This window comes from Ursus americanus, chromosome 7 (genome assembly GCF_024610735.1).
Source record: "Ursus americanus isolate L20-20 chromosome 7, mUrsAme1.1.p, whole genome shotgun sequence".
In the NCBI taxonomy this organism is placed as follows: Eukaryota; Metazoa; Chordata; class Mammalia; order Carnivora; family Ursidae; genus Ursus; species Ursus americanus.
Window position 1 is genome coordinate 10,470,849 of NC_142133.1, and position 25,971 is coordinate 10,496,819.

Consider the following 25,971-nt stretch of genomic DNA (forward strand, 5'->3'; position numbering starts at 1 on the left):
CCACAATGGAGATTCTTACTCAGGACGTCTGGTACGGATTTTAGAAAATTATAAGTGGCAAGGTTTTGGAACCATGAAATGTGTTATGGACTTAACTGAATCTCTCCCAAATTCATACACTGAATCTCTAACTCCCAATGTGATTGTATTTGGAGATAGGGCCTTTAAGGAGGTAATTAAAGTTAAATGGGTAGGGCCCTACTTCAATCAGACAGATGACCTTACAAGAGGAGAAATAAGAAAAATCTTTCTCTGGGCATGCACAGAGTAAAGGCCATACGAAGACTCAGTGAGAAGGCAGCCATCTGCAAACCACGAAGAGAGCTCTCCCCAGGAAACAACCCCGCTGACCCTTTCATCTTGAACTTTTAGCCTCAAGAACTATCAGAAAATAAATCTCTATTGTTTAGGCACCCAGTGTGAGGAGATCAAATAGAAAACCTTTCACTAGTTTGACCAAGGGAAAAAAAAAAAAAAAGACACAGATCACCAAAATCAGAATCAAAAGAAGAGATGCCACTACTAACCTTACAGAAACTTAAAGGACTCTAAAAGGATACCATAAGCAACTTCATGCTCCCAACTTAGATGAAACACAACAGTTAGACAAAAATTACTGAGAATGACTCAAGATGAAAAGAAAATTGGACAGAAATAACAATATAACGAGTAAAGAAACTGAATTAGAAATTGGTACACCTTTGAAAGACAAAACCTTGGTTAGTAAATTTTGCGAAACACTTAAGACAGGAAAAACAATCTTTCACAAACTCTTGCAGAAAAAAGAGGAGGAAGGAACACTTCGTGACTAATCCTAGGAAGCTAATTTTAAAATGGCACCAAAACCAGACAAACAAATCGTAAGGAAGTTACTGATCAATATCCCTCATGGGTATAGATCACAAAAACCTCAACAAAATATTACAAACCAAATCTAGTAACATATAAAGAGGATTATACCAGGATCAAGTGGGATTTATTCCAGGAATGCAAGGTTGAGCTTAACATCTGAATACCAATATAATACATCATATATTAATACAAAAAAGAAAAAAGAATCTCAATACACATAGAAAAGGCACCCATCTCTATTCATGATATGAACTTTCAACAAATTAGGAAAAGAAGGGAAGTTCCTCAAACTGATAAAGGGCATTACCATTAACATCATAGTTAACGCTGAAAATCTGAATGTTTTTCCCACAACGACTGATAACAAGGCAAGTTATGTCTGCTCTTACCACTTCTATCCACTAATGTACTGTTCTAGCCAGAGACATCAGGCAAAAAAAAGAAATAAGCAGCAGGGAGATTGGAAAGCAAGAATTAAAACTGTCTTTGATAGAGAACATGACACAGATTACAGGAAACTCTAAGGAATCCATAAAAAATTAGAGTAAAAAATATTTCAATATCATTACAGGATATGAGAGCTATAAAACTCAACTGTATTTCGTTATAGTAGAAATGAAAAAAATTTTAAAAACCCATTTTCAATAGCATCAAAAACAATAAAACACCTAGTAATAAATTTAACAAAAGAATTACAAATCTTAAACTGTGAAAACTACGACACTCCACTGGAAGAAACTGTAAAAGATCCAAATGAATGGAGAACCAGCCTATTTCCATAGATTGGAAGATTCAATATTATTAAAATAGATGATAATTCTCCCTAAAATTGATCTATAGATTCAAAACAACCTCTATCTAAATCTGAGCAAGTTTTTTCCAAAAACTGACAAAGTGACCATAAAATTTATATGGAAAAGCAAGTGACCTAGCATAGCCAAAGCAAACTTGAAAAGTAATTACAACACTGTAAGACTCATATTTCCCTACCTCAAAGCCTAGTATTAAAGCTATAGGAATCAAGACAGTGTGATACTGGCATAAGAACAGATAATACAGATAATGAAATTGAGCTGAAAGTCCAAAAATAAATCCTCATATTTCTGACCTATTGATTTGTCAAAGAGGCCAAAGCAATTCAATGAGAAAAGGATAGCTTTTCAACCAATGATGCTAGTTAAATTAATAAAAAATGAGTTTAGTCTCTGACCCATCATACACAAAAATTACCTTAAAACAGATCAGAGATAGAGCTAAAGATACAAGAAACTAAATGCAGAAATTAAAAAAAGAAAGGACAAAATATTCATGACCTTGGGTCAATGATTTAATACAACTCTAGAAGTGTGCTCTACAAAAGCAAGTTCCGATAAAATGGATGTTAACAAACTTAGAAAGTTATTCACTTCAAAAGAAACCTAAAAAGGTGAAAAGAACTCTTAAAACTCAATAAAAAGACAAGTTACAGGGGCGCCTGAGTGGCACAGTGGTTAAGCGTCTGCCTTCGGCCCAGGGTGTGATCCCGGCGTTCTGGGATCGAGTCCCACATCGGGCTCCTCCACTAGGAGCCTGCTTCTTCCTCTCCCACTCCCCTGCTGTGTTCCCTCTCTCACTGGCTGTCTCTATCTCTGTCAAATAAGTAAATAAAAAATCTTAAGAAAAAAAAAAAAAAAAAGACAAGTTACAAAATTTAAAAATGGACAAAAATTTGAATAGATGTTTCACCAATGAAGATACAGAATGGCCAAAAAGCACATTGAGAAATGCTCAACATTACAGAAATGCAAATTAAAATCACAATAAGATATACTATTTCATATCCACTAGAATGACTATAATTGAAAAGACAGATGTTAAGTATTAGTAAGGATGCAGAGAAACTACTAGAACCCTCAAATGGTAGGAATCTATAATTGTGCAGCCACTCTAGAAAATAGTTTAGGAGTTTCTGAAAAAGTTAAACACAAATTTACCACATAATCCAGCAATCTCACTCTTAGGAATATATCCAAAAAAAATGAAAACACATTTCCATACAAAGGCTTATATGCAAATATATGTAGTAGTACCATTTATAGTAGCCAAAAACTAGAAACAACTCGAATGTCTCTAACTACTGAAGACATAATAAAATATGGTGTACTTATACAACACTATCTGGAAATAAAAATGAACAAAATTCTGATACAGCTACCACACAGAGTTAAGTGAAATAAGCTAGACATAAAAGACCACATATTAGATGATTAAATTACAGCAGTCCCCTCCTTATCCAGGGGGTAATACATTCCAAGACCCTTAGTGGATGCCTTAAACTGCAGATAGTACCAAATACTATATATACCACGCTTTCTCCTATATGTATCTAAGATAAAGTTAAATTTAGGGGTGCCTGGGTGGCTTAGTTGGTTAAGCGTCCGACTCTTGATTTCGGCTCGGGTTCTGATCTCAGGGTTATGAGATCAAGCCGTACGTTGGGCTCCATACTGGGCATGGAACCTGCTTAAGATTCTCTCTCCCACTCTCCCTCTGCCCACATCCCTAAAAAAAAAAAAAAAAATTAAATTGATAATCTAACAATAACTAGTAATAGAACAATGATAAGAATATACTGCAAAAAAGTTAAGTGAATGTGATCTCAAAGTACCCTCTTGTACTATACTCACGACCCTCTTCTTGGGATGATGTGAGATTATAAAATGCCTATGTAAAGAGATAAAGTGAGGTGAATAACACAGTGTTGGGCTACTACTGACCTTGTGACAATACAAGAGAAGAAGGATCATCACCTTCTAGACTGCAGTTGACCATAGGTAACTGAAACCATGGAAAGCAAAACTGTGGATGGGGGGACTGGGAACTGCTGTATATGTGGGGCTAGGAATAGGGAATGACTATAACTGGTACAAGAAACCTTTGTAGGGTGATGAAAATATTTTAAAGTTGACTTGTGATAATGGATGCACAACTCTACAAAAATTTACAAAATGTCACTCAATTGTATACTTAGATCGGATCAATTCTTTAGTATGTAAATCACATCTCAACAAAGCTGCTTAACAATTTGCTGGATGAAGAAGTCCACAGCATATTGTTCTGTGAAAAAAAAAGAATATAGAGGGAAAAATGGGTGGCTTAGTTGGTTAAACGTCTGCCTTCAGCTCAGGTCATGATCCCAGGGTCCTGGGACTGAGTCCCATATTGAGCTCTTTGCTCAATGGGGAGCCTGCTTCTCCCTCTGCTTGTTGCTCTCTCTCTCTCAGACAAATAAATAAATAAAATCCTTAAAAAAAATGTTTATCTACAAAATTTATTATCTTAGTTTTAATTAAACATTTTTAAAAACCTGAAGCTCATGTACAGAACTATGCACAAGTCTGGGAAGTAAGATAATGGGGAAACTTCTCTCTGCTTTATACCCATTATTTTTAAATCATCAAATACATTACAAACTGTCTCTCACATGTGGGTATAGAGCAAGGGAATTGGCTTGAGTAGGTGCTGTGGGAAGCAGGGAGGGGAATGCCACTGGTATGTAGTGGGTGGAGGTCAGGGATGCTGCTTAACATCCTAAATGAAAAGGACTGTCCCCCCACAACAGAATTATACGGCCTAAAGATGTTAATACTGGCAGAGGTTAGAAATCCCAACTTACAACAACAGACTTTCTCAGCCCTTTAGAAATTCAGAAAGCGTATCTCTTAATAGACTTTACAGAAGGATAAGATAAACATTGATACACAGGTTATTTAAAAAAAATGAATAAAAAAACTGAAAAACTAGAATTAGAAAATATTTTTTAAAAAAGGAAAGCTAAAATCATTTTTAGCTTTAAAATACTTTAACATCCTAAGCAACTAGTTTTTAGTATATTATTTATGCTAAGCTGACATAATTAAAGAAAACTCAAGTCTACTGCATTAAGGAGGAAAAATATAGTAAGCCTGCTAGGTATGTACACTTTGCTAAACAGAATGATGCCTCATTAACCCACCGGATTTCAATAACTAAAGTCATCAGACGCCTCACGGTGACTAACCTAAAATACACAAGGCAAACACTAGTTTAACTAGTGTTTATGACTACAGGGTATATGCTCAGAGTATCTCTGCATACCCTTAAACCATCACTTAAAGAGCACATCAAAATTTGGGGAAAAAACAAAAACAAAAACAATGAAACAGTATACCATTCTGACTTAGGTGAGGGAGTAAGGTCCTTAGGTTAGATCAAGGTCAAAGACCCAAAGTCCAACCCAAGGTCATGAGTATTTTGTGCTGGTTTTTTTTTTCCCCTAAATTTATACCTTTAGCTTCCTCTATCTTTACCTCTATTTCTGATCTGTTTTAAGACAACTTTTATATATGAATTGGGGTCAGAAACTAAACTCATTTTTTATTTAATTAGCACCACTGGTTGAAAAAGCTATCCTTTTCCCACTGAATTGCTTTGGGATATCTGACAAAACAATAGTCAGAAATATAAGGATTTTTGGGCTTTCAGTTCTGTTTCATCATCTGTATTATCTGTTCTTAAACCAGTACCACACTGTCTTTAGTTCAGAGTACAGTTCTAATGATCCCAGATGAGAAGTGGGGGGGGGGGGAGGAGTAAAGAGAAAGGGGAAAATAAATACCTCAATCCTCCGTTTGGCTTTGTCATAAGCCCTTTCTTCTTTAGTTCGATCATCATCAGAGTCGTATTCAGATTCTGAACTCATCTCTTTACTTGGTTTTTTATCTAACATTTTCCCCGCATCCTTCTCATCTGACACTTTTTCATCTTCTTCATCACCTTCACTGCCTTCACTTTCTCCTTCCTCTTCCTCTTCCTCTTCACTCTCATCTTCTTCACTCTCTTCCTCCTCCTCCTCCTCCTCCTCCTCAGGGTTTTCTTTTACTTCTATATGCACCGTGTTTTCTTCTTTCAGGAAAAAGATTTGAAAGTTAAAAATGGAGATTTCCATCAACATTATGGAGACCTTAAAGGGAAAATACTACCAGGGGTGCACTCAGTATGGTAGTAACATTATAAAACATCGTGAATGCTAAATTGTTTTCATGCATCCTAAATGCAAAGCGTTGGTCACATATTTGCTACAATGAAGATTGCCATTTAACCATAAAAACTTAATATGTTACTGAACCAGACTACAAGACAGAACAAGAACCCAGGGAGGGGAACACAACATTTAGAATTTCTTTCCTTTGGGATTATTTGCCAATTCTGCACTTGATCTTAGCCAAAAGACCAAGAAGCAGTGGTCCTTTGCTGATTCTGGAGAAGGCAGCTTAAAGGCTAAGCAATGCTTAGGGGTCCAGGCACTGGGTCTATTAAGGATTCAAGGGGGCAAGGTGGGCAGACATTGGGTATTACTCTTATTATGGAATGAAATCCCAAAGAACACCAGCAGTTAGAATGAATAGGAAATAAACAGGACTTCCCCATTACTGGCCAATCACCTCCAGACTCTATCAATTCTAAATCTAGAATAAGATGATTCCATATTGCTAGTTCATTCAGACTCCTGGTGAGTGTACACATAAGTTCTCTCTGGAGAAAGAAACACACCAACCTGATGTCAAATTATTCCTAAGTTTTACAAGTATAATATCTAGCACAATATATGAAAATAACAAGCCATGTGAAAAAACAATGCACAAGATGGAAGACAGAAAGCCCCCAAATTGAGGGGTGCCTGGCTGGCTCAGTTGGTTGATCATTCAACAGTTGGTTTTGGCTCAGGTCATGATCTCAGGGTCATGAGATTGAGCCCCAAATCGGACTCTGAGCTTAGGGGCAGTCTGCTTGAGATTCTCTCTCTGCCCCTCCCCCCTCCCTTATACTCTCTAAAATAAATAAATCCAATAAAAATTTGAAAAATGACTGTTTCTAACATTTAGGGAGCAAAAGATTAAAAAGTTTAGAAAGTAAAAACCTATAAAAATAGTTAAATGGAGTATCTAAAATTAGAACATACCAGAGACAAAACTAAGAACCCAAAAGATGGGTTTAACAGGCAAGTAGCAGCAGCCGAAGAGAAAATTAGTGAACCAGAAGACAGATCAGAAGAAACACTCTAGAATGAACCATGTAGACTCAGGTAGAAAGCATAAAAAGAAATGATACACTGATATAATAAGAAGGCATATCATAGGCATAACTAGAATCCCCGAAGAGAAATAACGGCTCATAACACTGCAAAATCAATAAAAACATAAAACCATATATTGATAAAGCTCTATAGGCAGAATTAATAAAAGAAAATTGACCCTGGTCACATCTTACTAAAACTGCTGAAAACCAAAGGCACATGAAAACTTTAGGTTGATATCTGACTTCTCAACAGAAACAATGAAAGCTAACACAAGGGAATAATATCTTCAAAATGTTAACAGAATTTCAACAAAGAATTCTTCACTCAGTAAATATAGCCTTCAAGAATAAAGAGATAAAGGGATTTTTAGAAGAGCAAAAATGGAATGCCTCACTAACAGATTCATACTAAAGGAAATTCTAAAAGGTATTCTTCAGGCAAGAAGAAATGATCTCAAATGGAATATCAGAGATGCAAAAAGAAATGAAATATAACAAAGAGCTGACAATATGAGTAAACTTAAGCTATGATATGGGATTTAAAAAAGAGAATTAAACGGGAATAATGAACCGAGGACTGGATAAATTTGCTCATGTATTCTATGGTCTTTGCGTTGTCTGAAACAAGGATAACATTATACAGTGATAGTTCAAAGATCCATGTTAAAGTCTCTGGAGTAATGACTAAAAATAAGTGTAAAAGTATACAACTTCCAAGCTCATGGAAGGAGGAAAATATGGGGGGAAAAAAAGGGGGGTGCCTGGGTGGCTCAGTCAGTTCTGGCTCAGGTCATGGTCCCAGGGTCCTGGGATCGAGCCACAAATTGGGCTCCCTGCTCAGTGGGAAGCCCGCTCTCCCTCTCCCTCTACTGCTCCTTCTGCTTGTGCTTTCTCTCGCTCTCGTTCCTGCTCTCTGCTGAATAAATAAATAAAATTTTAAACAAAACAAGGCAACAACCCCAAACATGATTAGAAAGGACAAAAGAGAGGCGCCTGGGTGGCACAGCGGTTAAGCATCTGCCTTCGGCTCAGGGTGTGATCCCGGTGTTATGGTGATCGAGCCCCACATCAGGCTCCTCCGCTATGAGCCTGCTTCTTCCTCTCCCACTTCCCCTGCTTGTGTTCCCTCTCTTGCTGGCTGTCTCTCTCTGTCGAATAAATAAATTTAAAAAAAAAATCTTTAAAAAAAAAAAAAAGGACAAAAGAAGAAACAGAACCAGTAAGGACTAAATAAGATAACAAATACTCTTCATTAATTAAATAAAGGGTTAAACGTAATGGGCTAAGTGGTCTAGGTAAAATATAAATATTGACAAACTGGATTTAAAAATCTCAACTATGGGGGCACTTGGGTGGCTCAGTCGTTAAACGTCTGCCTTCAACTCAGGGCGTGATCCCAGGGACTGGGGACCGAGCCCTCCATCAGGCTTCGAGCCCCGCATCAGGCTCCCTGCTCCACTGGGAGCCTGCTTCTTCCTCCCCCACTCCCCCTGCTTGTGTTCCCTCTCTCGCTGGCTGTTTCTCTGTCAAATAAATAAATAAAATCTTTAAAAAATAAAATAAAATAAAAAACTATGTACTAATTAAGGAGATAAAGTTAAAAATAGAAAAAGATCATGTAAATCAAAGGTATGTCACTATATTAATACCAGATAAAGAATACTTTAAGGCAAAAAGCATTGTTAAAAATAAATAAAACACAATATAAAGAAAACACAATAGAATAAGTCAACGAGTCAATTCATCAAAAAATATGAGAGTGTATTCACCTAATAATATAGCACTAAAATATATCAAACAAAATTAACAGAACACAGGGAGAAATAGATAATCTACAATCAAGGAAGATTTTAACCCACCACTCTCAGTAACAGAGAGAAAAGGCAGTCCAGAAAAAAATCTCAGAATAAAAAAGACCTGAACAAAATCTGACCAAATACAGTTTACCCTTGAACAACATGGGGATGCAGTTGGAAATCCATGCAGAACTTTTGACTCCTAGAAAACTTAACTACTAATAGCCTACTACTGACCATAAAGCCTTGGTAATAACATAAACAGTTGACTGACACATATTTTGTGTGTATTACATACTGTATTCTTACAATAAACTAAACCAGATAAATAAAAAATGTTATGAAGAAAATCTTAAGGAAAATACATTTACAAAACCGTACTGAAAAAAATCTGCCTGTAAGTAGACTCCTGCAGTTTAAACCCATGTTGTTCAAGGGTTAACTCTACAGAGAACAAGGCACACGACTACTGCAGAATATAAATTCCTTCCAATCACATATTAAACCCAATAATCAACCATGTGCTGGGTTGTAAATTAAGTCTCAGTGTATTTCAAAAGATAGAACCATGTATGTTCTCTGATCTCAATGAAGTAACAAGAAAATAATTAGAAAATCCGAATTTTGTAAATTACGAACTACACTTCTATCAATTAGGTAAAATATATTAAAATGGGAAGTAAAAAATAACATCAGAACTTGTGAAATTTGGCTAAAGCAATGCTTAACAAAAAATTTAGTTTTAAAAACGTGTTACACGTCGGTGAGGATGTAGAGAAAAAGGAATCCTCTTGTGTTGCTGCTGGGAATGCAAACTGGTGCAGCCACTGTGGAAAACAGTGTGGAGGATCCTCAAAAAATTAAAAATAGAACTACCTTATCATCCAATAATCACACTACCAGGTATTTACCCAAAAAATACAAAAACACTAATTCAAAGGATTGCATGCACACCTATGTCTACAGCACCATTACTTATAATAACCAAGATACAGAAGCAGCTCGAGTGCCCACTGACAGATGAACGGACAGGGAAGATGTGGTGTATATATATATATATAACGGAATATTATTCAGCCATGAGAAAGAATGAAATCTTGTCACTTGCAATGACATGGATGGAGCTAGAGTATAATGCTAAGTGAAACAAATCAGTCAGAGAAAGACAAATACATGATTTCACTCATATGGAATTTAAGAAACAAAACAAATGAGCAAAGGGCAAAAAAAGAGAAAGAAACAAATTAAGAAAAAGACTCTTAACTACAGAGAACAAACTGATGGTTACCAGAGGAGAGGAGAGGTTTGCGGTAGGGCAGGGCCTGGGGAGGCAGGGGAGCATGGGTTAATGAGGTCTTGACAATTACACTTGTCCTGATGAGCACCAGGTAATATACGGAATTGTTGAATCACTCTATCATACACCTGAAAATAATATTAACACTGCATGTTAACTAACTAGAATTAAAATTAAAAAAAAAAAAAATGCACGTATTAGGAAAAAACCCTGAAAAACCAAAAAACCAAATATCCATCTCAAGAAGTTAGGGAAAAAAAACCAGCAAATTAAAACCGAAGAAAGTAGATTTTAGTAACACAGAACAGAAAGTAATGAAAAGAGAAAAATTACTCATTTTGATTAGGTACTATTTACTTGTATTAACCTCTGTATTATATTTCAAGTTAAAGTGCTTTTTTTGTAGGCTAGCTTTAATAACCTAACCCATTTACAACATCATTCTGAAAAAATTTTAAAACCTAGAAGCCCCTGAAAAACCACTTATTCATAAAGTGAGGATCCACATGAGGATTTAGGAACGATGGCAATGGAGAGATCCAAGACTGCTTTTTATTCCCAGAAATGTTCGTATGGCTTTCATAATCAGAAGACTGACTATCCCTTTAAATATACACACCTCTAATAACCATTAGATTTATCAACATGTACTTATGAGCTATTCACCTTTTTCTCTCTCTTCATCACTGGCCATAGCTTCCCAATCATCCAATCCAGCATCTTCAGTTTCTTCTTCCTCTTCTGTAAGTTAAAGTTTTTGTTAAAGACATAGAAATCATCTAGAAATAGGGGTTTGCTTTTAGAAAAAGTGGAAAATCATGCTGACATTAAAAATATTTTAATTATGCAAAAACATACAATTTTGTCATCTTTGGAACTATTTTCTCAATATAGCTACATGTTATAATTTAGTATTACCAACTGCTGCACAATTTCCTAGAATTTTTAATACACCAAATTAACCTTAAACCAGATTTCATATTTGACATACTTAAAATATTAGAAACTCAGACACTGAAATGTTCTGTTAGATTTTAAAAAGGGTAGATGACTACACTCAGTTCTTGAGGAAAAATGAAATTTCACAATAGTCCCCCCAACCTTATCTATGGTCTTGCTTTCTGCATTTTGTCACCCACAGTGAACTGCGGTCTTGAAAGCAAATGATCCTCCTTTCCTCCTCCTAACGTATGGTCAGGTCAGTGGAAATCTAACATTACATCACAGTGCCTACATCATTCATCTCACTTCATCTAGTCACATGGGTATTTATCATCTCACGTCGTCACAAGAACAATGAGTATAGTACAGTAAAATATTTTAAAAGAGTGAGACTACACTTAATAACGTATTATAGTATATTGTTCTAACTGTTCATATTATTACTTATTGCTGTTCATCTCTTTCTGTGCCTAATTTATAAGTTAAACTCTATCACAGTTATGTATGTATAGAAGAAAACAGAGTTCAGTACCATCTGCAGTTTTGGGCATCCACGGGGGGTCTCAAAACATATCCCCCACAAAATAAGACAGGATTACTTACTGTGTATCTTCATTTTGATCTTCCAAACTTTTATGTCATACCTAAGAATTTACTACTTATTTTATTGCTTTAACTACATACAAATACCACTTAAACCATAGTTGTAGGTATAAAGCTACACCTCTACACTCCAGTTGAAAATAAGGAAAGAATATCTGCTGACAATCCAAAAACATCCAGAAAGGTGTAATTTTGATTATTAAAGACTTAATATTCTCAACATTAATGACCCTTTTTACTGAAATCCAGTAAAGCAAAACGATTTCTCAAATCCAAGTGGGACAAGTGGTATTTGCTTCCCTGTAATAATTATTATTTGCCAACTAGTTTGGATCATCTTGACGAAGAGGAAATGAGTCAGGTACATGTACCCAAAACATCCTTCTAAATTAGCAATTCTTTCTACTACTACAAATGTCACCTAAAATAATGGACTGCCATTAAGCATATCAACCTGATTTTCCCAATGTCATCATGCTAAGCTGAGTTGTACCAGGTAAAAGATCCTTTTTATACTAAGAATAGGAGGGGAGAAAAAATTCTCCCCTATTTATTCCAACTTCAAACTTTAAACAGTGGAGATTCTCCTGATTTTGTTAACCATACATGTAGCTAGCCTCTGGCTCGGCTATCAGTATCTAGTGTAAGAATTAAAACAATGGGGGCGCCTGGGTAGCACAGTCGTTAAAAGCGTCTGCCTTCGGCTCAGGGCGTGATCCCGGCGTTCCGGGATCGAGTCCCACATCGGGCTCCTTTGCTAGGAGCCTGCTTCTTCCTCTCTCACTCGCCTGCTCTGTTCCCTCTCCCGCTGGCTGTCTCTCTTTCACATAAATAAATAAAATCTTTAAAAAAAAAAAAAAATTAAAACAATGTTTATCTTAAAAAAATAAGCCAAAGACTTTCTCCAACCTCAAAACACGTACACACATACACAGAATGAATAAACTGAATCCTCTGTTTAGTAAATAGAAGCTGACCTCCAAGGAGGTTTTAAAATGCCAATTTTTACAGTACTCTTAAAAAGTTGTTGTTAAAATGCTTCCAAAGGATTAAATAAAGAACTTCAGGTCTTCCTGGCACCACCTAAGATTTCTGACCCATAAATGAAAACATGAGAAAAAAATCCAAAAAACTTCTGTTCTCTCTACATTTCACTGACACTACTAAAAACTGATTCAAGTCTCACTCCCACTTTTTTTTTTTTTTAAGTGGAGCCCAGCTTGGATTTCAAACTCACCGGGGCTCGAACTCACAACTATGACATCAAGACCTGAGCCACGATCAAGAATCAGATACTCAACTGAATGAGCCTCCCGAGAGCCCTAAACTTTTTCAAAATGGAAATGGAAAGAAATGGTTTATAGAGAAAAGTATGAAGAATACCATCCTGCCAGATATTTGCTTGCCCCACATCAATGATGACTAAGACAAATTCTGACACATCAGTGCTATTTAACAGAAGCAATTTAGTCAGTGCTACTGGCCTGGTTCAACAGGAGGTGGTGTCTCTTCCTTTTCTGGAACTCCTTGCTCTACAGCTTCTACAGCAGCACTTAATTCTATTGGTTCAGATACTGAAAAAAGGGAAGAAACTAAGTTAACAATACTTTTTCAGTGCATAATTTCTGTTGGGACGCTCTGTTAAGTACTGAATAAAAACCAGTAGTACAAATCTAAATTCTTTAGCAAGTTTAGAAAATGTTTAAATACCATATATTTTACAGGAAACAGTCTGCTCAAGGAGCAATGTGAAATTACAAAAGGTTGAGAAGAAACAAAGAAAAATAAGAATGACAGTTAAGAACAGCTGTTTTTGGGAAGATCTAGGTTTTTCAAACAAAAGCACTTTTCCATTAGCCTGTCATTTAAATTAGTTGAGAATGATTAACAATAATAAGAAACAAGGTATAGGAAATAAGTTTCAGTATGTAATCCTGATTTGTGGTTTCTTTTTAAAAGACACTGCTTTGAAGTTTGTAAGAAAAAAGCAAACAAAATTGTTTCTAAATCACAGGTCACTTTGTATACAAACCTTCTTTGTTTTCTAGCTGCTGTAATGTTTTCTTCTTCTTTTTATCTTCATAAATTGGCCTTTTCTTTGGCAAAGAGTCTTTTGATGGCACTTCAACACCTAAGGGACAAAAATTAAAAACTTTAGATTTATGTTATTTGTGTATCATCTACGAAATGCTACTTAACAAGATAACATTTTAGGGAAGTCTGGGTGGCTCAGTTGGTTAAGCGTCTGCCTTCAGCTCAGGTCATGATCCCAGGGTCCTGGAACTGAATCCCACATCAGGCTCCTTGCTCAGCAGAGAGCCTGCTTCTCCCTCTGCCTGCTGCTCCCCCTGCTTGTGCTCTTGCTCTGACAAGCAAACAAATAAATCAATCTTAAAAGAAAAAAAAAAAGATAACATTTTGTTCACCTCAGAGATATATACATTCATGGAAAAACCTCTTTTCTATATAAGGCGTTTTAAAATTTACATAAACTAAAATACTACTTTCTTGGTGCCCAGTTCTGGGACTTTTGAGAAATATGTAGTTAGTAAACACAACGAAGATGCAGAACAATTCCATCACCCTGTGCTATTCTATGTAATCAAACCCTACTTATACTCTTAGCCCCTGGCAACCACTGATCTGTTCTCTGTCCCAAAAGATTTGTTTTTTTCCCCAAAATCTCACAGGAATGAAACCTCATAGTCTGGGCTGCTGTCATCATAACGGATTTTAGGGTCTTCCTCATTGTTATATGTACTAACCGTGTACTAAAGCTTCATGTCTTTCTATTGCATTCCATTATTCTGTAGAGAACTAAAGGACATTTGAGTTTTTTCCAGTTTTTGACAATTATGAATAAAGCTGCTATGAACATATGTATACAGGTTTCTGTGTGAACATTTCTCTGGGGTAAATATTTTGGACTAGGAATGATGGGACATTAGACAAATATGTATTTAATTTTGTAAGAAGCTGCCAACTGTTTCCAAATTGACTGTATAGTTTTGCATTTCAACCAGTTAAGGTAGGTGAGTTCCAACTGTTCTGCATACTGCCAGAAAAAGGCAAGTTTTAAAAATTTATGTATTTCAAATAAGTATGTAGTGATATCTCACTGTGGTCTTAATTTGGATTTCCCTAATGACTAATGTTAAACATTTTTTTCATTGTTTATAGTTCTGTTCAAATCTTTGGCCCATTTTTAAATAGGACTGTTGCTCTTCTTATTGTTGAATACGGAGTTAGCTTCACATATTGTGCATATTAATCCTTGTCAGATATGTGATCTTCAGCTATTGTCTTTGAATTCTCTCAGTGGTGTCTGCTGCAGCGCAAGTTTTTAACTGGACCGCCCCAAATACATTCCTTTTATGAATTACACTTTTTAAGTTAAACTAAGCACTAACACAAAGTCACAAAGATTTTCTACTATTCTTCCCCTGAAGTTTGGTAGTTGTACATTTTAGATCTGGATTTATGATCTTTTTATTTTTACACAATGCATGAGATTTAGGACTGGGCTTTTGGTTTGTTTTTGCATCTAGACACCTAACTGTTTCAACATTAGTTGTTGCCAACACTGTATTTTACTTAAAAACTATCTTTTCCCCAAAACTGACCATATACAGACGATTCTACTGATCTGTCTTTATTGCTGCTTTTGCGATTATCACACTGTACTGATTACCACGGCTTTATAGGAAGTCTTGAAATCAGGTATTTTGAGTCCTCTAAGTATATTATTTCCAAAAATATTTTGGCCATTCTAACTCCTTTACCTTTTCATACATATTTTAGAAATAGCTTATAGATACTCACAAAATATCCTGCTCCAAGTTTGACTGAGACTGCACTGAATTTAGAGGTCATTTTGGAGAACTGATAATCAACAGTATCAAGTTTTCCAATTGTGAATGCAACATTTCTCCATCTACAAAAGTCTTTGATTATTTTCATGTTTTTACAGTTTTCAGCATATAGACCCCACAAATATTAGAATTATAATGAAGAATTTTTAATTTATTTGGGGGGTACTACTACAAATAATACTGTTTTGATTTTCAGCTGTTTATTACTAGCATACAGATACATAATTGATATTTGCGTACTGGCCCTATCTATAACCTTGTTAATCTCACTTATTGTAGGATTTTGTGGGGGTTTTTTCAGTTTTAGATTCCATGGTATTTTCTATGTAGGCAGCTATCATCTGTGAATAGAGTTTTACTTTTTCAAATCTGTATGCCTTTTACTTTTTTTTTCCCCCCAATTGCCCACACTAGGATGTTCCAGTACAACATGGAATGATTGTGGTTAAGAGTGGAAATCTTTGTCTTAATTACAATATTAAGATTTAGCATCTATAATTCACCATTAAGTGCAATGGTTGAATTTTTTTTTTGTAGATCTCTTTTAGTAAAGTAAGGAACTTTTCTATTTCGAGTTTGTGAAATTTTATCATACATGGATGCTAAATTCTGTCAGATGATTTTTCTGCATCCATGAGATGATCAAAGCACTCATGAAGAAATTGGGATGGGAGTAATTTGCCAATCTTCATAATGTTTTATGGAGTAGTTTGACTTGTACTTATGAGATTAGATGAAAATTATTATTATTTTTAAAGATTTTATTTGAGAGAGAGAGAGAGAGAGAGCAAGCATGAGCAGGGGGAGGGGCAGAGGGAGAAGCAGACACCCCACTGAATTTTATACTGCATTGTTTTCTGCATTTTTTTCTTTCTGCTTACTTTGCTCTTCTATTCTAAGATGGGAAGCTTAGACTATTGATTTGACCTTTTTTTCCTGAAGCATTTATCACTACAAATTTCCCTCTAAGCATTGCTTTAGCTGCATCCCACAAACTTTGATATGTTGTGTGTTCCCTTTTTTCCCCCCCAAATTCAAGATACTTTTTTCAGTAAGACCTCCTTTTGGACCTGTGGGTTAGTAAGAAGTGTGTTTTGGGGCACCTGAGTGGCTCAGACGGTTAAGCGTCTGCCTCCGGCTCAGGTCATGATCCCAGGGTCCTAGGATCAAGCCCCACATCAGACTCCCTCCTCAGTGGGGTATCTGCTTCTCCCTCTGTCCCTCCCCCGCTCATGCTTGCGTTCGCCCTCTAATAAAATCTTTAAAAAAAATAATTTTCATCTAATCTCATAAGTACAAGTCAAACTACTCCATAAAACATTACTAAGATTGGCAAATTACTCCCATCCCAATTTCTTCATGACTGCTTTTAGCGTTCCAGATAGTCACCTGCCAAATCTGATATCTGGGTGCTAGCTGTACTCATATTTGTTCTCTAATTTCATCTTCAAAAAACTATATCCCCAATTAAGAACAAAACTTTCTGAAATCTAAGTACTGTGTTTCTCTACATTTATTGCTCCTAGCTGAACACATAATGCATAATTATGAGGTGGTCATACAGATCAGTTTAAATCTCAGCTCCATGACCTTGGGGGCAAGCTGCTAAAACTCAGAGTCTCTATTTCTTCACCTAAATGATGCGAATGAAAATACCTGTAAGATTTTTATGAGAAAAAAGACAATGTCAAAGGTTTATGACAGCATCAGTTACATAATACACAATAAATGATACATATTACTGTAGTTATAGCATAAGCACCAAAATTACTGTCATATAAAAATCTGTGAAATACAAGAACAGGAAATTGAGAGGTCCTAATATATTCTTCTCAATGGAGCAGAAACACTATTTTAAATCATCTTATCTGTCAAAAACACAATCAATTGTATGTCCAGATTGTGGTCTCTAAACTAAAAGGAACCAAGGTTCCTTGGATAAACAGGTGATTCCAGATCTAGGACAGAAAATGTGCAAAATAAACCTTAGATAACTTGTGTTAGAAAGCAAGGAAGAGGTCTAAGAACACTGTAGTCATGTAGAAAAACTCACAGGGACCAACCTGAATGAGCTCCTACTGGCCAAAGATGGGACAATTTGAATATAAAAAAACATGAATGACTTCATGAGCTAAAACCACATCAATTACATAAAACCCCATTAAAAGAAAATGATATACAACCAAAAAACAAAATTACACTCACTGATCACCTCTGGAAGTCATTAAGACACTATTATTCTGAAAATTAATAAAGAATAAGAATTAAGCATTTATCCTGGCTTTCTTGCATGAACTACATTTCAGGGAAAGCTCTTCTTTAAAGGAAGATTGTAGCTAATTATCACAACTCTGCAATGATCATCAGCGGATATTAAATTATTAGGCTGAATATTAAATTATTATTAGGAAAAGTCAGTGGAGTACTTGTATAATGGACAAAGCTGCCAATACCTAAACCCAATGATCAATACTGACATCACAGAAGTGAGACAACCAGATCACATGCCTTCTGACATGAGGCAATAAGAAGTACATAGCACCACTTGGAAGAAGCCAAACTGCTACATCTAAGAAAGTATAAGGGACAGAGAAGTATATTAGCCAACACCCAGGAAAATGCCATTAGGTAAATTGAGAATATGAGAAATTCTAAAGAATAATCCAGTATCTGCAAATGACAAAGAGCATGCCAAAAACAAGAATGGGTAGTGGTATCAGTGAGAGACAGACATAACCAAATGCAATGTGTGGATCTAATCTGGATCCTGATTTGAACAAATCAACTATTAAAAACATTTTGGAGATAAGGGGAAAAATTAAACATGGAAAACCAGATGCTGTCAAGGAATTAATTTTGCTTTATGTAATAATACAAACTCTACTTAACATTAAAAAAAAATCCTTACTTGTTAAGAGAAACATACTAAAGCAAAATACAAGTAAAATAATATGGTGTTTAGAATTCACTTTACAGAAGTCATCTCCCAGAATAATCTAATTACCTTACCTATTCTTTTCTTTCTTTCTTTCTTTTTTTAAAGTAAGCCCTATACCAAGTATGGGACTTGTAACTCATGATCCTGTGACCAAGCTGCATGTTCTACCAACTGAGCAAGCCAGGTATCCCTATTCTTTACATTATTATTTCACTTTTTCCACAGCATTGTCATAGGAATTTTCTGACTTAATTCAATTCTGCTTTTGACCATTACAGACCTGTAACTGTATGACAGAAGCTTCTAGATTGTTCAGTTAATTAAAAATACTACTTACCCTGAGCTTGTAGGAGTTTAAGGGTAGCTTCAGCTCTGGCTCTGGCTTCTCTCTGGGATTTAGTTAAAAGTTTCCCTTCTTTTTTTAGGCGTTCTTTTCTTTCTTTCTCTTTTTGCTTCTTCCTTTCTCTCTTTTCTTGTTCTAGTCTTTCCTGCATAAGAGTACATAAATAAGACAAAAATTGTACTGGCCTAATTATAAAATTTAAATGTAAAGAACCCAAACTCAAATATAAAGCTCTTGAGATAACAGGCAAAGTATTATACTAGGAATACCCAAATGAAAATATTTTAACGGTTGGACATAGTAAGTATTAATTAATATTACATGAAAGTAGACTGAGTATTGGCAAGGATACATAACCAATTTCTGCAACTGAGGAAATAAAGGTAGGATTTTCTGTATTGCTTCATCTTTTTTTTTTTTTTTTTAAAGATTTTTTATTTATTTATTCGACAGAGATAGAGACAGCCAGCGAGAGAGGGAACACAAGCAGGGGGAGTGGGAGAGGAAGAAGCAGGCTCATAGAGGAGGAGCCTGACGTGGGGCTCGAACCCGGAACGCCGGGATCACGCCCTGAGCCGAAGGCAGACGCTTTAACCGCTGTGCCACCCAGGCGCCCCTGCTTCATCTTTTTTATATCAGAAAATAACATAACTAAATTACCATACAACTATGACATTTTTAGAATTAGAAGGTTAAAGATATCTTACAGAGCAGAGACTTTTAAGTTCAACTTCATGAAAACATACCTCTTCTTTACGCTTAGCTTCTAACTCTTCAAGCCGCTTTATGCGTTCCTCCTCTTCTCTCTTCTGTCGTTCCTCTTCTTCTTTAAGCTTAGCCAGAGCTTCTTGCATGGCTTTTACTGTGGCTTTGCTAGGTCCTTTTTTCTTCTCTTTCTCTTTTTCTTCCTTTTCTCCTTTCTTTTTCTTTTTATCTTTTTTCTTTTTGTCTCCTTCATTGTCATCTACCAAAAAAGAATAGAGGCAGTGTTTTTTAAAAAGTTGTTTCCTTAAGCAGTGATAAACAAACCCCAGAATTCAAGGACCATATTGGGCCAAGACTGATGCCAGCAGCAGGGTAAGGTATCTAGCCCTATCAAGGGGGTACCCAGAATAGCTCAAAACCGCCCAGCTTCCTCCTTAGAAGCCTACAATACTGGTGCTGCTCTAAATTTCCTGGGCGATCCAAGAAGACAGGGGGATCCTAACAGCAGGAAGCAGATAATACTGTACCTAATGTATCTCTTAATCCATGGTATCTGAATTCCTGCCTCCATTCTGTAGCTAGTTTCACCTCTATAAGATGGGGATGATAGGAATGACGCCTACCTTAAGGGGATATTAGGAGGACAAAACAAAAAACATAATCACATTTCAAGAGGTCTACAGCATTAAAGTTTATGAAGCTACTTTTGTGGTGTTACTCCTCAAAGATGTCCAGATAATAAAAATTTGGTTAAAAAAGATAGGTCAGTTTTTCCATTAAAAGCTTTCTAGTCTTAAAAAAAAAAAAAAAAAAAAAAAAAGCTACATGAATCATTTGATCTTTATTCTTCTTCTGAAGGAGAATTTTAGCTAGAAAATTTATTTTTTGTTAATTGGTTCTGGCACAAAAACTTGGCTCACTGTTGCTTAAAAGATGTTACTTTTAGCATGTTTTTACTTTTCTATTTCATAAATTGAATTGGGTTTTTAAAAAAAGGAAAGTATTTACAAAAATAAAGTTTTTTTAAATAGGAAAGAACTGTTATTATCTGACACAGATATCAAAAGGAATAAATTTATCATTAGACAACTACCAGTCTTTATCAGCAGCAAAACTGTTTTCACAGTGAAATTCTTTAAAAATTCTAGTCTCTACACAAACCATTTTAAAGATATTTTATACTTTATATTTAACAATGAAAGTCAAAACTACTTATATATAATTTTTACAAGTCCTCTTCTTACAACTTAAGTTCCTGTATAACCAGGAGCAAAAGCCAATATGATTTTGGGGCAAAACTTAGACTATCAATCTAAGCCTTCAGCCCCTTCCTTGATAATATTACCAACCTTCGGCAGCTGTGGGAGTCTCTCCTTTCTCTTCAGAGATAGGGACTGCTCCAATATCAAGGGTCACTTTGGATTTTACGGCTTCTTCTTCAGATTTCTTTTGAGATTGTTTACTCTGATCCCTTTTCCCAGTCTCTAGCTCTTCTTTTTCTTTCAGCTTCCGCAGTTTTGCTTTTTCTTCATCTCGCTTTTTTCTTTCGCGTTCTTTCTTTTCTGCCTTCTTTTGGGCCACTGTCTTAATTTTGAAGGAGGAGTCGTCATCTTCATTCCCACTCTCCACATTAGGACCTGGCTTATTTTTTTGATTTTTTTTCTGTCCTTTTCTAGACTGCAAAAATTCATCTGATTCATCACCACTTTCACCTGAAGAATTTACTCTGGAACGCTCTTTAACTCTTTTACTGTTATCCTCATCTTCTTCTGACCCATCCGCCTTTTTATTTGATTTCTGAGCTTTCCCTTTAGCTTTTTTAGAAAGTTTATTAAAGTCATCAGCATCATCATCACTCCCAGAGTCCATTTCCACTTTTGGCTTTGCAGTCTTTTTTGATTTTGAATCTTTATCTTCCCATTCTTCACTATCATTATCATCAAAACTTTGTTTTTTGCCTTTCTGTCCTTTCTTTTTTTTATCTTGTTTTGTGGTGGATTCTTCTTCATTATTTTCTGTTGGCTAAAAAATTTTCATTGTTAAAAATTTTAACAGTTACTTTTTTAAAAAACAGATTCCTCAATCATGTATTTTACTAAGTACACACAGAAAAAGTTCTCAAAATAACTTCAAAATAAGGTCCTTTTTATAAGATTATAAAACTAAGTACTAGAAGCTAGCCTAGGCCTCAAGCACATTTCACATTCACTGTAAATTTCAGAATCCAGGTGCTCTGAAGCAAGTACCAATCATCAGTTCACATTCACTACCTTCTCAAATGGCATACAGAGCCCATGGGGAAATTGAAAGAAAAAATATGCCTATCACTTTCCCATTACTCTGAGGCTATCCAAATTCAAAGAATGAAAAAGAAAGAACACAGAAACTGGAGATGGGAAATGTTCTATCTCCAAATATACCAATTTTATGAATAGGCAACATACCACAAAATACCTTTAAATTCCCAAATAAAATGTTTTTATATCTGTGAAACGTTTTAAAACACATTATTTCTTTCCTAAAAATTGTTTTCCCTCTTTGGCATCTGAATTTATAGAAATGTTTAACTAACATATTCACACTGTTCAAAAGCCTCCAAAAGCAGCTCCCCGAAACTGGCACTAGGACACAGAACAGGTAACAATGGTCTGTTTTTCACCTTTACTGCAGCACTTTCTCTGTCAGCTTTGATGCCTTGAGCTTCCCAAGACAATTCTTCCAGTTCTTTCAGGATATCGTCTTCACTAGAAAAGGATTAAAATATATTCTGAGGCACTGAATTAGCTTAATAAGTCAATCTAGTACCAAAGTTAATAAAAATCAAATGTATTTGAAATATACTTACTCAAAGTCTGGCTTTCTTTTATCCTTTTTCTTTTTCCCCTTTGACTTTTGAGGTTCCTGTTCTTTGGCAGCACCAGCTCCTTCTATTTCTGCAGCCAAGGCATCGAGATCAATGTCATCCTTGGCACTTAAGTAAAAACAGAGAAGATCTAAATGTTACTCGAGAGCAAAATAATCTACCATATTAACAGACTTTTTTTTAATATTTTGACTTTTCTCATGTATTAGCAGCCCGTTGAGAAAAATCATTTGGCAAGCTCTTTCATGACAACACTTGAGTTATATCTACTGATCAGCCTCCCTGCATCTGTTTCAATAAAGTTACACTCAAATCAGACAAAACTATAATGAACAGCTCCAGGAAAATCTAGGTAACAAGAGAAGGAAATTAACTTTTGTTGATACCAAAGTTTTTTGATGTGTGCCTGAAACAAATTATTTATAAAATGGAGAAAGCTTAAAAGATAAAACAAGCCTTATTACTTTATTATTAATAGCTACGCCTAAATATTTGAACAGCTATTCATTTTTCTTGGAATAGAAATTTTAGAGCTGGAAGGAACTTTAGAAACCATCTCATCTATTACCTCATTTTGCCAACAGGAAAAGTAAGATGCACAAAGTCTGAATGCCTTGGGCAAAACATGACCACACAACCAAATCTAAATGAATTAGGAATGATTTACTAAATAAAACACATAAAACATCCAAAACCCAGAACCAAATCTGCTCGTAATCTTTTACATTCTTGGTTTCATTTCTGGCTCTTCCCTACAATGTCCTCACTTACAAATATTGGAAGAAATCAAAGTTAAGTTCCAGTTAAAAACTACAGAAAACCAAGGAGGTCAGTCAGTCTTAGAGGTACAAATATGAAAGGCAGATGAATCCAAATAAATGATACAATAAGAAAACAAAGACTTCGAGACACCTGGGTGGCTCAGTCAATTAAGCATCTGCCTTTGGCTCAGGTCATGATCCCAGAGTCCTGGGATCAAGTCTTGTATTGGGCTCCTTACTTAGCAGGAAGCCTGCTTCTCCTCTGTGTGCTGCTCCCCCTGCTTGTGTGCTCTCCCTGACAAATAAATAAATAAAATCTTTAAAAAAAAGAAAAAAAAAAAAAAGATTTGGTGCAACATGACCCCCCACTTTGCACACCTTGTTATAAACATGCTTCATTTCAGTAAAGAAAATTTCTTGAGAATAACTTTTAGCTCTATGATAAATAAAATTTTAAGATTAATAAGACACTGAGGATATAAAATTTATTCTCAAGGATCTTAGAAGAAACAGACAGCAAATCAATAAGCCAGGAATTACAAAATGCCAAATGTAATAGTTGTACAGAACTGAAACAATTCCTTTTGTCCTATATTTTAGACAGTGTATTTGAGGAAGATTATAGAACACTGAACTGCTGCAATGGACAGGACTTCCTGAAGCATGAAATCCACAATCAGAAAGTCAGACACTTCTTGGCAGAGGCACAAACCTGGAACCAAGTACTGAAGGGGCTGGACAAGCAGGTATGCATATCGTATCAGACCCAAGTACAAAAACCTAAAGACGAAGTAGATGATGTCTTAAGAAGACTCATAAAAGGGTATCTGAACAAACTGAGATGTTTTTCCTAAGTTATGGATTTCTTGACCCAACCCAAGATTAAGGGACCCAGTAACAGGGTGGGAGCTAGACAGGGTATTTTTAGCAATCTTTCCAAGTGACTGTGGGCCCAATTTGAGTAGTCATCCTTCTTTCTAATACAGAAACCAAGGCATGTAGAATTCACCCAGGATGACACAAGGCAGAGATGAGATTTGAACCCAGAAGTTCTGATTCCACAGTAACAAACTCTTAACTCTGCTTACAAAACCGAATTTGCATTTTAGAAAGCTACCTCTGGTATGAGTGGCAGACTAGAACCCCAATTAGGTAGGAAGTAGGAAGACCAGTTAGGGAGCTTTTATAGTTATTTACAACGAGAAAAAATGAACACCTGACTTGCAGCAGTGGCAAGCAAGATGATGTAAGATACATAGTGAGGGAATCAATCAGCAGCACTTAAGTGACCAATTGGATGTGTTGTAAATAGACGGGAAAGAATCAAGAACCATCCTTAAGTCTCATTGAGTAACAGAAACCTAAGCCTGGCCAAGCATCAATCAGCAGTATCTCCAAAGGCACCTCTGCCAATATTTCACACCACAGAAGCTTCTAAAAACAGGGTGAGATGGTAAGATGGTTAATGATTGAAGCTTGGCACCTCACCTACAAAAATCTGCCAGCCCTCACCTGAACTATATTCATCTCATCAGAATAGCTTGTGACTAGCTATATTTCCAGAGCCGTCATTTGGTTTCATTTAGCTCTACGATAAATACTACTGAAACAAGCATCTCCAGGATAATGGTATATAGGACTACCTTTGTATGCTGTGGAGTCTGAAAGGCTTCTTCTGGCTAGTAATAAAAGACTGACGGTTTTTGAGTGCTTATCATATGTCAAAGCATTGTGCTGATCAACCGCCAGACGTACTATATATCATTTACTCCTCATAACAACTCTATAAAATTAAGCTTAAAGATGATAAAACAGGTTACAAAAGGCTAGAAAATAACATTCCAGGAACTCATGCCCAAATCTGACACCAGAATTGGGCTGCCTTCCTTAAAAATGGGAAATCATCAAGTTTCTGAAATTATCTGAAAAATTCAAACATACCTACAAAATATATCACTGATACACAACAGAACTTAAGTCTTAACCACAATGGTTTCTAAAGTGTTCCTTTAATATGTACTGAAGTTCGTGCCCCAGACTCAGGAAGAGGTCCTAAAAAGTCAACCATATTACAATGACAGGACATAAAAGTGACACACATACAGTATCAGCTAAACCTTTATAGCTACATTTTCAGTGCTACTCCTCTACCTACCCATTACAAACTACAGCTTTAAGATTTCAATAAACCAAAGTATAAAATCTAAAATCCAGTCATGCCGATAAGAAAAGTTTTAAAACCTTTAAGGATGCTATAAAAGTATTTTTCTGTAAGTATGTATTTTGGCAAACCACTTACTTTTCCCCTTAACTAAGCTGTAACATTCCTATTACTATTTCCTGTGACAGCCCCCAATCCTTTACTCTAAACTTACCACCGACTTACAGAAATAAAAACCAATTTTCTATTGTACTCATGTTTTCACAGGCCACACTCCTCCATCAAAACAATAAAAATGTTATAATTTAATGGCCTTAAAAAATAAAGCTATTAAAAAGTTATGTGTAGATTTTTGAGAAACAGCCAAACTAATTTCTAAAGTGAGTTTACCATTTAATTTTCACACCAACAATGTATGGAAATGTCCATTTTTCCCCCACATCCCAGTCAATATTTGATTATGGCTACTGTTCCTTTAAGATACTCTAATAGATATGTGGTGATATCTCATCATAGTTTTCATTTGCATTTCCTTAAAGGCTAGGGTAATTAAACATTTTTCCTGCGTTTATTTGCCATTCATATGTACTATTCAGTGAAATGTCCGTTCGTATCTTTTGCCCATTTTATAACTAGACTTATTGAAAATGTTGAGTTCTCAGAACTCTTTTTATGTTCTGAGTCACTGGTTGAAGACGGTTTATATGTATTTTCTTCTAGTCTGCAGCTCATCTTTTAACAG

At 35.7% G+C, this 25,971-nt stretch overlaps 1 protein-coding gene across 2 annotated transcripts in view; it reads right to left on the reverse strand.

Annotated features, from left to right (window-relative positions):
• EIF5B (eukaryotic translation initiation factor 5B) overlaps nucleotides 1-25,971 on the reverse strand; it is an 86,272-nt gene that overhangs the window by 26,971 nt on the left and 33,330 nt on the right. Inside the window, exons 2-10 of one of the 2 annotated variants that reach the window (XM_045771660.2) lie at nucleotides 22,290-22,415; nucleotides 22,104-22,188; nucleotides 20,794-21,466; nucleotides 19,486-19,703; nucleotides 18,734-18,884; nucleotides 13,619-13,717; nucleotides 13,071-13,160; nucleotides 10,708-10,782; nucleotides 5,489-5,772 (exon numbers count right to left, since the gene is read on the reverse strand). In XM_045771660.2, coding sequence (XP_045627616.1) covers nucleotides 5,489-5,772; nucleotides 10,708-10,782; nucleotides 13,071-13,160; nucleotides 13,619-13,717; nucleotides 18,734-18,884; nucleotides 19,486-19,703; nucleotides 20,794-21,466; nucleotides 22,104-22,188; nucleotides 22,290-22,415 — 1,801 coding nt within the window. Of the gene's footprint in view, nucleotides 1-5,488; nucleotides 5,776-10,707; nucleotides 10,783-13,070; nucleotides 13,161-13,618; nucleotides 13,718-18,733; nucleotides 18,885-19,485; nucleotides 19,704-20,793; nucleotides 21,467-22,103; nucleotides 22,189-22,289; nucleotides 22,416-25,971 lie in introns of both variants that reach the window. The other variant, XM_045771659.2, reaches the window with a different exon arrangement.